This window comes from Uranotaenia lowii, chromosome 2, assembly GCF_029784155.1.
Source record: "Uranotaenia lowii strain MFRU-FL chromosome 2, ASM2978415v1, whole genome shotgun sequence".
NCBI lineage: Eukaryota > Metazoa > Arthropoda > Insecta > Diptera > Culicidae > Uranotaenia > Uranotaenia lowii.
The window spans coordinates 50706025-50718151 of NC_073692.1; the positions used below are offsets into that span (position 1 = coordinate 50706025).

Here is a 12127-nt window from a genome sequence, read left to right on the forward strand (position 1 = left end):
TTTAGGTGAAAAAAGGTCCAGCTTCATGGGTTTCACCGTTAGTCGTTGTTGGCAAAGCCAACGGTGAACCGCGGGTTTGCTTAGATTTGAGACGGGTAAACGAAGCAGTCATGCGGGAAAGATATCCTATGCCGATGGTCGATGAGATATTGGCCCGAATCGGTAAAGGTACTGTTCGAAGTCGTTTGGACATACGTGAAGCTTTCCTCCAAACGGAACTAGCCCCAGATTCTCGGTGTTGGAAACTGGCATCCCTGCCTAATCGCTTTCCGACAGGCACTGACAACTTCAGTTCAGTGGCTGCTGGTCAACGTTTTCATCGCGTCATTCTTCTTTCTTCGACAACGAGCGTTGGTACGAGAGTCCGTGATTTTTCTGCGAATTATAATTAATAGCCAGTTAGTTGAAGTTTATATTTAAAGTGCCCATAGTTCTGCGTGTATAAATTTGATATATAGTCCTGTTCCGCGTGTAGAAGCCAGGTGAAAGAAACGCGAAAGCAATAGCGAATTACACCAGAACTAGGGAAATTATATCGCTATCTAGTATAGTACAAATATCTTGTACCAATAAAACTACACTAGCTTAAAGTACGCTAGGCGAAAGTGCGATAGCCGTTAGTACGGAAATTGAAGATTCGCCAACCGCGTCATCTAATAAAGATATTGTTCGGGCGCAGAATTTAGGGATCGAATACTGAATTTCTTGAAGCTGTTTACTACCGCTGCCAAGATTCAGCGTGTTTTCTTTTCATCCGCCCCGCAACAATTTCTTCAAGAAATTCAATGGCCGAATTCACCGACACCGTCCGGACCAGCACTCCAGTGCCAACAGTGGAGCAGTACAATTGCGTCGCTTGCAATAAACCGGATTCCATGTGTGACATGGTGCAGTGCGACACCTGCGATCAGTGGTGGCACCAACTCTGTGCCGGCGTGACGAGTTCTATTGAGAAGGTCCCCTGGAGCTGTCGGAACTGCATTCCGGATGGTAGCGTGCATTCTGTAACATCTCGCGCGCGCCAGACCGCTCTCCAGTTGCAGCAGCTCGATGCACAGCGCGCACTGGAACGCCAGGCTAGTAAAGCGAAGCTTCAGGCGGAACTGGACGATATTGCTGCGGAACAGCAATATGTTCAAGACCGATTCAATCTGCTCCAGGAAGACAACGGTCAAGAAGAAGATCAAGAAAGCATTAGGAGCCAAGGCAGTCGCAGGGGCAACCGCCTGCGAGTGGAAAACTGGCTCAACAAAACGCAAACTCCAAGTGGTCAGCCGCAGCCGCCGATGAGCAGCGCGATCACCGAGCAACAACCGAGGGAAGTCCTCACGAGGATCCAGCAGCAAGGTCGAAGCACTGGCGCGTATCCGAAAAACAGCGCAGGAAGAAATCCATCCGCATTTCTCAACCAAAATGTCAAACCTTGGCCAGATAACCAGGAATGGAATTCCTGGTCCGTCATGGGTGTTCATCAGTGGGAATCCGTCCTGCTACAAAAAGGCCGTTTACAAATGGAGGGTCCCAAAACCAAATCGTTTGGTATTCAACAACATTCAACAGGAAGTGCCAACGTAGGTGCTAGGTCGAGTCAGGAGCACCTTGGTCTTGAATATCAGCCGTCGAACCAGCCAAATCCGGTCAGCCGGGCAGCAAAATCCAGACCTACTTTCCCATCACTAGTTCCGTTGGCCCCACCTCTTGCCGCACCAATTCAGCTTGCCTCCCAGGTCGATGCGGGGATTACCACTGGTACCTCAGGACAAATTCCAACTTTTACGAGACCCGGTTGTCATTCAGCCCCTCGGATCACACCAGCAGCTAATCCCTCGGATCAATTCGAGCCGGAAACGCCGAGAAGAAACCCGTCGCATCCGTCGACGAATCCAGGGGCACCGACCGACTTCGGGCATCGTGTGCCAAATCAGTCCAGCCATCAACAACGTTTCGCCCAGCAACCGTGGCAGCCGATCAACAACAGACAACAGCCAGCAACAAGTACGGTACCACTTCCACCCTCCAGGAACCACATCAACGAACAAGGTAAGACTGCTCCAATGTATGCCCCAATTGAAAATGAAATGTCTGCCCCTGAATATGACCCCCTCGAGCCTTTAATGAACCAATTAGGCCTTGAGCCAAATAAACGCCCACAATATACCCCATTTATAAATACCTACCAACCATCTCAATCACAACTTGCGGCACGTCAATTAATGGCCCGCGATCTCCCCATCTTCGATGGCAATCCATCTGATTGGCCAATATTTGTGAGTACTTTCACCAACACCACCCTCGCCTGCGGTTACTCTCCCGTGGAAAACTTAAACCGCCTACAGCGCTCTTTGAAAGGTGCTGCCTTAGCAGCTGTTCGCAGCAAGCTCATGCTCCCTGATGCTGTTCCGCTCATCATGAAGACCCTTCGCGCTTTCTACGGTCGTCCCGAATCACTTATCAATTCCCTCTTGGAAAAGATCCGCGTCTTACCAGCTCCAAAACCCGAGAACCTGGGGTCACTGGCCGACTTTGGAATGGAGGTGCAGAATCTTTGTGACCACATTGAAGCAGCGAATCAACAAGCACATATGAACAATCCCTCTCTCTTATCGGAACTTGTTGAAAAATTACCGGCGTTTGCTGCATATCAGTGGGCAGTCTACAGCAGTGGTTTGGCGAGTGTCAGTCTACGAGAATTTGGTGATTTCATGTCGGATTTGGTCAAGCATGTCGGTAAGGTGACAAAGTATCGTGGGGCGTTAGTGAAGGAAGACAAGCCTAGGGCCAAGCGTGGCGCTCTACACACACATTCAGAAACACCAACTACATCGAAGGAGGTCGCTGTTCCGAAAAAGTGTTCGCTTTGTACTCAAAATCATCCTCTCAAAGATTGTCCGAAATTTAAGTCATTGGATGTCGATGGTCGTTGGCATACGGTACAAAGGGAAGGTATTTGTCGCAATTGTTTAAACTACCATGGTCGAAGGTCGTGTCGCAGCAACAGTCGGTGTGGAATCGAAGGCTGCACAACTCGTCATCATCCTCTGCTCCATTCAAACCGCTCCTTCCAAAACAAGTCATCCGCATCAACATCCAATAATCGATCAAATCCTACTCCATCAGCTCCGGTGCAGAAAGCACCAGTATCCGGTGAATGTCTAACACATCGTAGCCCAGAACACAAGTTCCTCTTCCGTATACTTCCGATAACAGTTCATGGTGCAGGAAAGTCAATTGATACACATGCCTTTGTTGATGAAGGATCCTCTCTCACACTTGTCGAGCAATCTCTTGTTAAAGAATTAGGTGCGAAGGGAACTCCACGAGTTTTATGTTTGACATGGACAGGCAAAATATCTCGAACTGATAGAGAATCGGAGGTTTTAGACTTGACTATCTCCGGCCAGAACAACATGAAAGTTTGTTTGAAAGATTCACGTACTGTCAAGAACTTATCCCTGAGCAAGCAATCTCTCGATTTTTCGCATCTTTCCGAACAATTTCCGCACCTGAAAGGGCTTCCTGTCGCTTCGTATACCAATATAACTCCTCGTTTGCTCATTGGTTTGAACAATCTCAACTTAACTGTCCCATTGCGCATTAAAGAAGGCCAGCCAGGAGCGCCTACAGCAGCAAAAACAAGGCTTGGTTGGTGCTTGTATGGCGGAGTAGCGGAGAATAGTTCATTATCCATGGTCAACTACCACACCTGTTCATGTACGGCCGACAATTCTTTGCACGATCTAGTTCGGGATTATTTCAGAAGAGAGGACGTAGGTGTATCACCTGCGATACAGATAGAGTCAGATGCTGACACAAGAGCACGGCGTATTCTGCAGACAACTACGTCACGATGTGGTGATCGATTTCAAACGGGTCTACTCTGGCGATTCGACGAATTTGAACTTCCGGACAGTCGCCCGATGGCATACAAACGCTGGGAATGCTTGCAACGTAGAATGAACCGTCAGCCTCAGTTGCGACTCAATCTTGAACTGCAAATAAAGAGCTACATCGAAAAGGGCTATGCCCACCGTGCAACTGAAGAGGAGCTGATTGATTCCGACCCGAGACGCACTTGGTTTCTTCCGCTTGGAGCGGTCATCAATCCTAAAAAGCCAGAGAAGGTGCGCATGATATGGGACGCTTCCGCCACCGTAGACGGAATTTCCCTGAACACAATGCTATTGAAAGGCCCTGACGAACTCAATCCTCTACCTTGGGTCCTGTTTCGTTTCCGGCAATTTCCCGTGGCCATTTCAGCGGATATTGCGGAAATGTTCCACCAGATTAGAATCATCGAAAAAGACAGGCAAGCTCAGCGCTTCCTCTGGAACCCTGATCCACAAGGTCAACCAGAAGTTTATACCATGAACGTAGCTACCTTCGGTTCCACCTGTTCTCCCGCATCTGCGCATTACGTTATGACTCTGAACGCCAAGCAAAACGAAAAACAATATCCCAGGGCAGTAGAAGGAATAGTTAAAAGAACCTACGTTGATGATTACGCAGATAGTTTTGAGGATGAGGAACAAGCGTCACGAATAGCGGGTGAAGTCAAATTGATTCATGCCAAGGGTGGATTCAACATAAGAGGCTGGATGTCTAACAGTTCTAAGGTCCTCGAAAGCCTCGGAGAAGCCGAAACCTCACAGCCGAAATCGCTAAACTTGGAGAACCCAAGGGGTTATGAACGCATCTTAGGTATGCACTGGACGTCGAAAGAAGATAGCCTGGGGTTCTCGACCATTCTACCTCCAGATATCAACGAACTGCTAGCCACCGGTAACCGTCCGACAAAACGACAACTGCTACGATGCCTTATGAGCTTCTTTGATCCTCTCGGGCTCCTCGCAGCTATCATTCTCCATGGGAAGATTCTCCTCCAAGATGTCTGGAGAGCAGGAACGCAATGGGATGAGCCAATAGACAACAATGCCTTCGAAAAATGGTTACGGTGGACGAAATGTTTCCCGAAGATTGCCGAAATTTCCATTCCTCGCTGTTACTTCCAAGAAGCATCCCGGGAACTTTATCAAGATCTTGAACTCCATATTTTCGTTGACGCAAGCGAAGAAGCTTACGCCGCTGTAGCGTATTTTCGCGTCTCCACTCCTGAAGGATTTATCTGCTCTCTAGTATCCGCTAAAACCAAGGTAGCCCCTTTAAAACACTGGTCCATACCTCGTCTGGAGCTACAGGCAGCCGTGATAGGAGTTAGATTGCGGAAGTTTATCGTAGACGGACATTCACTGAACATTCGACGCACCGTTTTCTGGTCTGACTCAAGCACTGTCCTCGCATGGATTCGTTCGGACCACCGGCGTTACACCCAATTTGTTGCGTGTCGTGTAGGCGAAATACTCTCGAACAGTGAAATCTCCGAATGGCGTTGGGTCCCTTCGAAACTCAACATTGCAGATCATGCTACAAAGTGGTTCCACGAGATTGAGATCGAACAAGATTCGGCATGGTTTAGCGGACCCGAATTCCTGAAAGAGTCCGAAGGAAACTGGCCTCAACCTAGATCGTCTACGACTACTACTGAAGAACTCAAGGTACCCTGTCTCGTCCATCAACCTTTTGAAACTCAAACAACTGTCGATTTCACCAGATTTTCTAAATGGGAAAGAGTCTTAAGAACCACTGCCTATGTGAACCGGTACATTGCCCTCAAGACAAACCGAGTGAAAAGTTTTCCAGAACATCTTGGTCAACAGGAACTCCGTGATGCCGAAAATTCACTGTTTGGGAATGCCCAATGGTGTTCATATCCTGCCGAAATGAGCGTTGCGGTTCACAATCGAGGGAAATCGACAGAACAACGAAATGATCTACCGAAACAAAGCATTCTTCGTCAAATGTCACCGTACTTGGATGAAAACGGCGTTCTTCGCGTCGACAGCCGTATCGGTGCTGCAAAACGTGTGTCAACGTGCACCAAGTATCCAGTGATTCTTCCTCAATACCATCGACTAACCGACCTGATCATAGATTTCTACCATCGAAAATACATCCACTGCAACTTCGAAACCGTCGTCAATGAGTTGCGCCAGCGATTCTACATTCCCCGTATTCGCCAAACAGTGAAGCGTGTCCTTCGACAATGCCAGTGGTGCAAAATCTATAAATCCAAACCCCAGGTTCCTCGGATGGCACCTTTACCGGAAGCAAGACTTGCCGCATATACTCGTCCCTTCAGTTACACCGGGCTGGACTTATTTGGACCAATACTAGTGAAGTCTGGGAGACAAGCGCTGAAAAGATGGGTCGCCCTCTTCACGTGCTTGACCATCAGAGCTGTGCACGTAGAGGTCGTTTACAGTTTGAGCACCGAGTCGTGCATTATGAGCATACGTCGTTTCATCGGAAGGCGAGGAGCTCCAATCGAGATCCATTCAGACAACGGGACGAATTTCCGTGGCGCTGATAATATCCTGCAACAACAAGTCCGGCAGTTCCACGAGAACATGGCAGTAACGTTCACCAACGTGGATACAAAATGGGTATTCATTCCACCAGGCACTCCTCACATGGGCGGTTCGTGGGAGCGCCTGGTACGCTCTGTGAAAACAGCGCTAGAGGGGAGCATGATTCCGGGAAGAAAGTTGGACGACGAGGCCTTCTACACACTGCTGGTAGACGCTGAAGGAATCGTCAACAGTCGACCGTTGACCTACTTACCTATCGAGTCAGAAGAAGCAGAAGCACTAACACCCAACCATTTTTTGTTGGGAAGCAGCAATGGTGTCAAACAACCGGAGTCGGGACCGATCAGCGAGGCCACTGGGTTGAGAAACGCGTGGAGTCAGATAAATCTACAGCTAGATCGTTTTTGGTGTCGCTGGGTGCGCGAATACCTCCCGACCTTGACGCAACGGTCCAAATGGTTCGGTGAGGCGAAGCCGGTTCGTTTGGGAGACTTGGTTGTTGTGGTGAATGAAGCAAGGAGAAATGGCTGGGCTCGAGGGCGGGTGTTGGAACTGGTTCCGGGGTCAGATGGGCGTATCAGACGGGCAGTCGTGCAGACAAATAAAGGACTCACTCGTCAATCTGTGTCAAAGCTGGCGGTCTTAGAGGTCACACAAAGAGGAAACCCTGGGTCTAACACTCCAGATACCAGTGTTACGGGAGGGGGGATGTTGGAAACTGGCATCCCTGCCTAATCGCTTTCCGACAGGCACTGACAACTTCAGTTCAGTGGCTGCTGGTCAACGTTTTCATCGCGTCATTCTTCTTTCTTCGACAACGAGCGTTGGTACGAGAGTCCGTGATTTTTCTGCGAATTATAATTAATAGCCAGTTAGTTGAAGTTTATATTTAAAGTGCCCATAGTTCTGCGTGTATAAATTTGATATATAGTCCTGTTCCGCGTGTAGAAGCCAGGTGAAAGAAACGCGAAAGCAATAGCGAATTACACCAGAACTAGGGAAATTATATCGCTATCTAGTATAGTACAAATATCTTGTACCAATAAAACTACACTAGCTTAAAGTACGCTAGGCGAAAGTGCGATAGCCGTTAGTACGGAAATTGAAGATTCGCCAACCGCGTCATCTAATAAAGATATTGTTCGGGCGCAGAATTTAGGGATCGAATACTGAATTTCTTGAAGCTGTTTACTACCGCTGCCAAGATTCAGCGTGTTTTCTTTTCATCCGCCCCGCAACACTCGGGATATAACGACATTTATCACTACCCGGGGACTGTTTAGATTCAAAAGACTCCCGTTTGGATTGGTAATACAATCAAAATTTATCGGCTAGATTACAAATGACTAAAATATATAAACGATTCTAGGTTTCGGCCCCAGAAATATTCCAACGTGTGATGGAGGAAATTTTGGCTGGGTGTGAAGGAACTGTGGTATATCTAGACGATATTTACATTGAAGGGAATAACCGTGAAGAGCATAACCAGCGTTTGAAAGTTGTTGTAGATAGGTTAAATGAACGGGGTGTGGCTCTCAATAAGGAGAAGTGCGTTATAGGTCAATCTGAGGTCCTGTTTTTAGGACATGTTATTTCCGCTAACGGTATTCGTCCATCTCCTTCAAAAGTAGAAGCCCTCCTTTCCTTCCGTGCACCTGTTAATGTGAACGAAGTTAAAAGTTTTTTGGGTTTGGCCAATTATATGAATAAATATATTCATAATCTGGCAACCCTAGATGAACCTCTTGGACGACTCACGCAAGCCGATGTAAAATTCGAGTGGAAGGAAAAACAGCAAACAGCATTCGAAAACATCAAGAAAGCTCTTGCAAATACTCCTCAGTTGGGTTATTTTAATGTCAATCACCAAACATCTGTAATAGTAGACGCCAGTCCCACAGCATTGGGCGCAGTTTTGGTCCAGACGAATAATAGCGAAAACAGAATAGTGTGTTATGCTTCTAAATTCTTAACTGACACCGAAAAACGCTACTGTCAGACAGAAAAAGAGGCATTGGCTGCAGTTTGGGCCGTTGAGAAGTTCCAGATGTATTTATTTGGCTCCAATTTCGACTTAGTAACGGACTGCAAAGCACTACAGTATCTTTTTATACCACGTTCTAGACCTTGTGCTCGAATCGAACGTTGGGTACTGCGATTACAGGGTTTCACGTACCGCGTTAAACATATAGCTGGACCGAAAAATATCGCTGACGTTCTATCACGGTTATCAACCTTGGAATCAAAACCTTTTGATCACTCAGAAGAACTGTTTGTGTGTGAAATTGCTTCGGCTGCGGTCACAAATGTAGCCCTCACATGGGAAGAGGTCGTTGAAGCATCAAAACAGGATGAGGAGTTACAGCAAATCTTGGAATCTCTGGCGAACGATAAAATACAAGAACTTCCAATTTCGCTCAGATTGATATCTCGTGAATTATGTCAAATTGGACATGTCCTCATGCGAGGAGATCGTCTTGTTGTACCGAGAAGCTTGCGCCAAAGAGTTTTAAATCTAGCTCATGAGGGACACCCAGGAGCTAGAATGATGAAAAGCCACTTAAGGGACACTTTCCGTTTGGTGGCCTAAATTGGATCAGGATGTGGATAACTATGTTAAACGTTGCAGAGGTTGTGCTTTAGTTGCTGCTCCAAACCCACCTGAACCCATGCATCGCCGTGAATTACCGTCTGGGCCTTGGGAAGATCTAGCCATTGATTTTCTTGGCCCCCTGCCGGAAGGACAGTTTCTGTTTGTCGTTGTGGATTTGTACAGCAGATATTTTGAGGTTTGCGAAATGGAAACAATTACAGCAGAAAGCACAATACGAGAGCTTACAGCAATGTTCAGCCGATTTGGTGTTCCTTTGACTTTGACAGCAGATAATGCTCCTCAATTAACTAAAGATTGCGAAGAGTTTTCTCAATTTTGTTCTAATTACGGTATCAAGCTAATCAATACGATTCCATATTGGCCCCAAATGAACGGGGAAGTAGAACGGCAGAACCGAACAATTCTCAAAAGACTGAGAATTGCTCAGGAGCTGGGACAAGACTGGCGGAAAGAGCTGCAAAAGTTTTTGTTATCATACCGAGCCTCAAATCATACTACAACGGGTCGTTCCCCAGCTGAGTTGATGTTCGGGCATAAAATACGAACGAAGCTTCCTCAAATTTCCAGATCCATACTTGAAGATGAAGCCATGCGTGATTTTGACAGAATCAATAAGGAGAAAGGTAGACAGTACAGCGATCAAAGAAGAGGGGCTCAGGAAAGTGGCATCAAAAAGGGCGATATAGTACTTACAAAACGAATGAAAAAAGAGAACAAATTGAGTACTGAATACGTCAATGAACCCTTCATCGTTAGAAGCAAAGTGGGTGCAGATACTTGCATTGAATCCATGGAAACGGGTAAAACATTTCGTAGAAACGCAGCCCATTTAAAAAAGGTCGAGGATAACAACGACCAAGTCAATTTGAATAACAGTAATCAGGAACAAGAATCTCTGAATACACCGGAATGTCTTACGTATCCGTTAAACACAACAAATGAGCAAGCTACAGATCCACAACCAGAAGACGAACAGGCAGGGCCATCAAAAGGTCGGAAGCGTGCGGAGCCCTCGTGGTTTAGTGATTACGTGCCACACTTCATCAAGAAAGGTTAAGAGGGATGTAGTGACGTGATTCTTGCTATTAAAATATGCACCCATGTGATATGTTACGCAAGGACCGGGAACGGGGAGATATAAGTTAGCGTGTTGACGACCGGTTGCGTTTTCCGTAGCGAGCTAAAGATTAATAAATAAAACGTAAATTATAGTGATCCGAGTGAAGTGCATTACCATCCGAGAGTTCAGATCCCTACAGCAACAACAAAAACCCTCTCCACCCCGGCTGGGGCTGAGTAATTGGCCTGAGTTTTGTACAAGCAGTACCATACACCATGCCACAGAGGGTCGCTTGAACAAAAAATTTCAACCCCGACCGATTTCACTCAAACGGTTTGTGCGGTCATTTAAGCAATACACGATGCCAATCGTATTCACAGCGACAGAATTTCATCGCATTTGTACAAATGTGATGTCTGTGGCTCGCTTTAAGTAATATCAGTGGTAATATGCATCACAGAGAACATGGCCCTTATTCTGCGCCTCGAGTGACGTGACGATAGTAGAGTCACCCAAGTCACTCTATTCCAGCAGTCGGTTTAGGTGAGGAACGTCACTTCGGATGAACTTTGGGAGTTCTTACCCTATTCTCGTAGTCACCGTGGGTGAGAATCGTCGCATTCGGGTGACGATTTTAGGTGACAATTGTCGGTACCTTTTCAGGTGGTGACGAGATAGAAATTTAATCGAGAATTTATGTAAATCACAATGTTAGGCTCTAAATGGTTAATTATACTAATGAATGATAGTTTTGGAAATAATATTAAGCAAATTTATTAGCAAATATGATTTTTAAATGTATTGAAACTTTTTCATTGCTATCTCAAATATGTAATTTGGATTGGAATACTGAATGGAAAGTATGATCTTCTAATGAAATCTAAAATTCAGATTTAATTGAAGTTTGTTTTTCGAACCGTTAAAACGATGAAATGACGAAAACTTTGGAATTCAAATATTATAGTACTTTTAATTTTATTTTCACTTTTTAATAATATGCTATGCAAAGAAACCGGATTTAGGTTTATGTGACCGAAATTTGTCGTTTGAATCTGATGCTGCTGCTGCTATTTCGTTGGTTTCGATAAATGCTCGGCATTCCATGATCTCCTACCTGGCAAGCGAAACAACTTCCGGCACGCCACGGGGGTAACTTCAGTTGAGGAAAATATATAAACCGGCAGCATTCGCCATTACTGAAAACGAAAAAAAAAACTTAACTTCTCTTGGATGATCGAACAGTTTCAGGTACAAAACACAAATTATTTTACATACCTGATAAACCTTTGGAAATGTTTAACAAACACCGCCTTTTTGTGCGCTGGGTTTTTGGAGCAGCAGCCGTCGGCATCTGATTTTTTTTCCCCGGCAATATGACCCAGATCCGAACTTAGCTTTGATGAACGAAATTTCCACTTACGTCGCACAAATCGTCCGTTTTTCTTCCTGAAGCAGCTTGCTGTAACCGTACCATCCGATGATGGCCATTTTCGAACCGAAATTCTAACCCGAAATTCTAAAAACTTACTTCGGAAAATCCGAAGCGAGAGCAAAATCCAAACAACACCAGCAAAATTCTACCATTTTGACAGATGTGTTCATTCGGTCACTCACCTAGAGTGAACCTCTGTCACTTTACCCACAACGACTCCGGGAATAAGGTGACAAATCTCACGGTGACTCGAGGTGAGGTGACAATCGTCACCTCATGCGCGGCGCAGAATAAGGGCCCATATGCATATTATCATATGCATGACAGTTATAAACATTATGTTTTGTGATCCTAACACCTTAAACAAGTTTTAAAAGAGTATTTTTCAAATCCTATTTTTATTCTTTCGTCAATAACCTTTCAAAAATACGTAATATCCATGGAAACCAGATTTTTCAGCTTTTTCACATGCATATTCATTAATTTTTTTAAAATCCGGTTTCTTCGAAACCCCCTTAAGAAACATCTTATCTAGATCAGTTTTGACATTCCTCTTCAAGGTGCTGGTTCGCGTCTTGGCCAACTGTCATTTTCAT

The 12127-nt window shown here is 45.7% G+C and overlaps 2 protein-coding genes across 2 annotated transcripts; both read left to right on the plus strand.

Moving 5' to 3' along the window:
- Positions 1–785: 785 nt before the first annotated feature.
- LOC129741377 (uncharacterized) lies at positions 786–7160 on the plus strand. The gene has a single exon (XM_055733101.1). It carries the CDS (start codon positions 786–788, stop codon positions 7158–7160), a length of 6375 nt encoding a protein of 2124 aa, XP_055589076.1.
- Positions 7161–9094: 1934 nt separating this feature from the next.
- Positions 9095–10096, plus strand: LOC129741378 (uncharacterized). Its single transcript, XM_055733102.1, has one exon. The coding sequence runs from the start codon at positions 9095–9097 to the stop codon at positions 10094–10096; it is 1002 nt and encodes a 333-aa protein (XP_055589077.1).
- The last annotated feature ends 2031 nt before the right edge of the window (positions 10097–12127 follow it).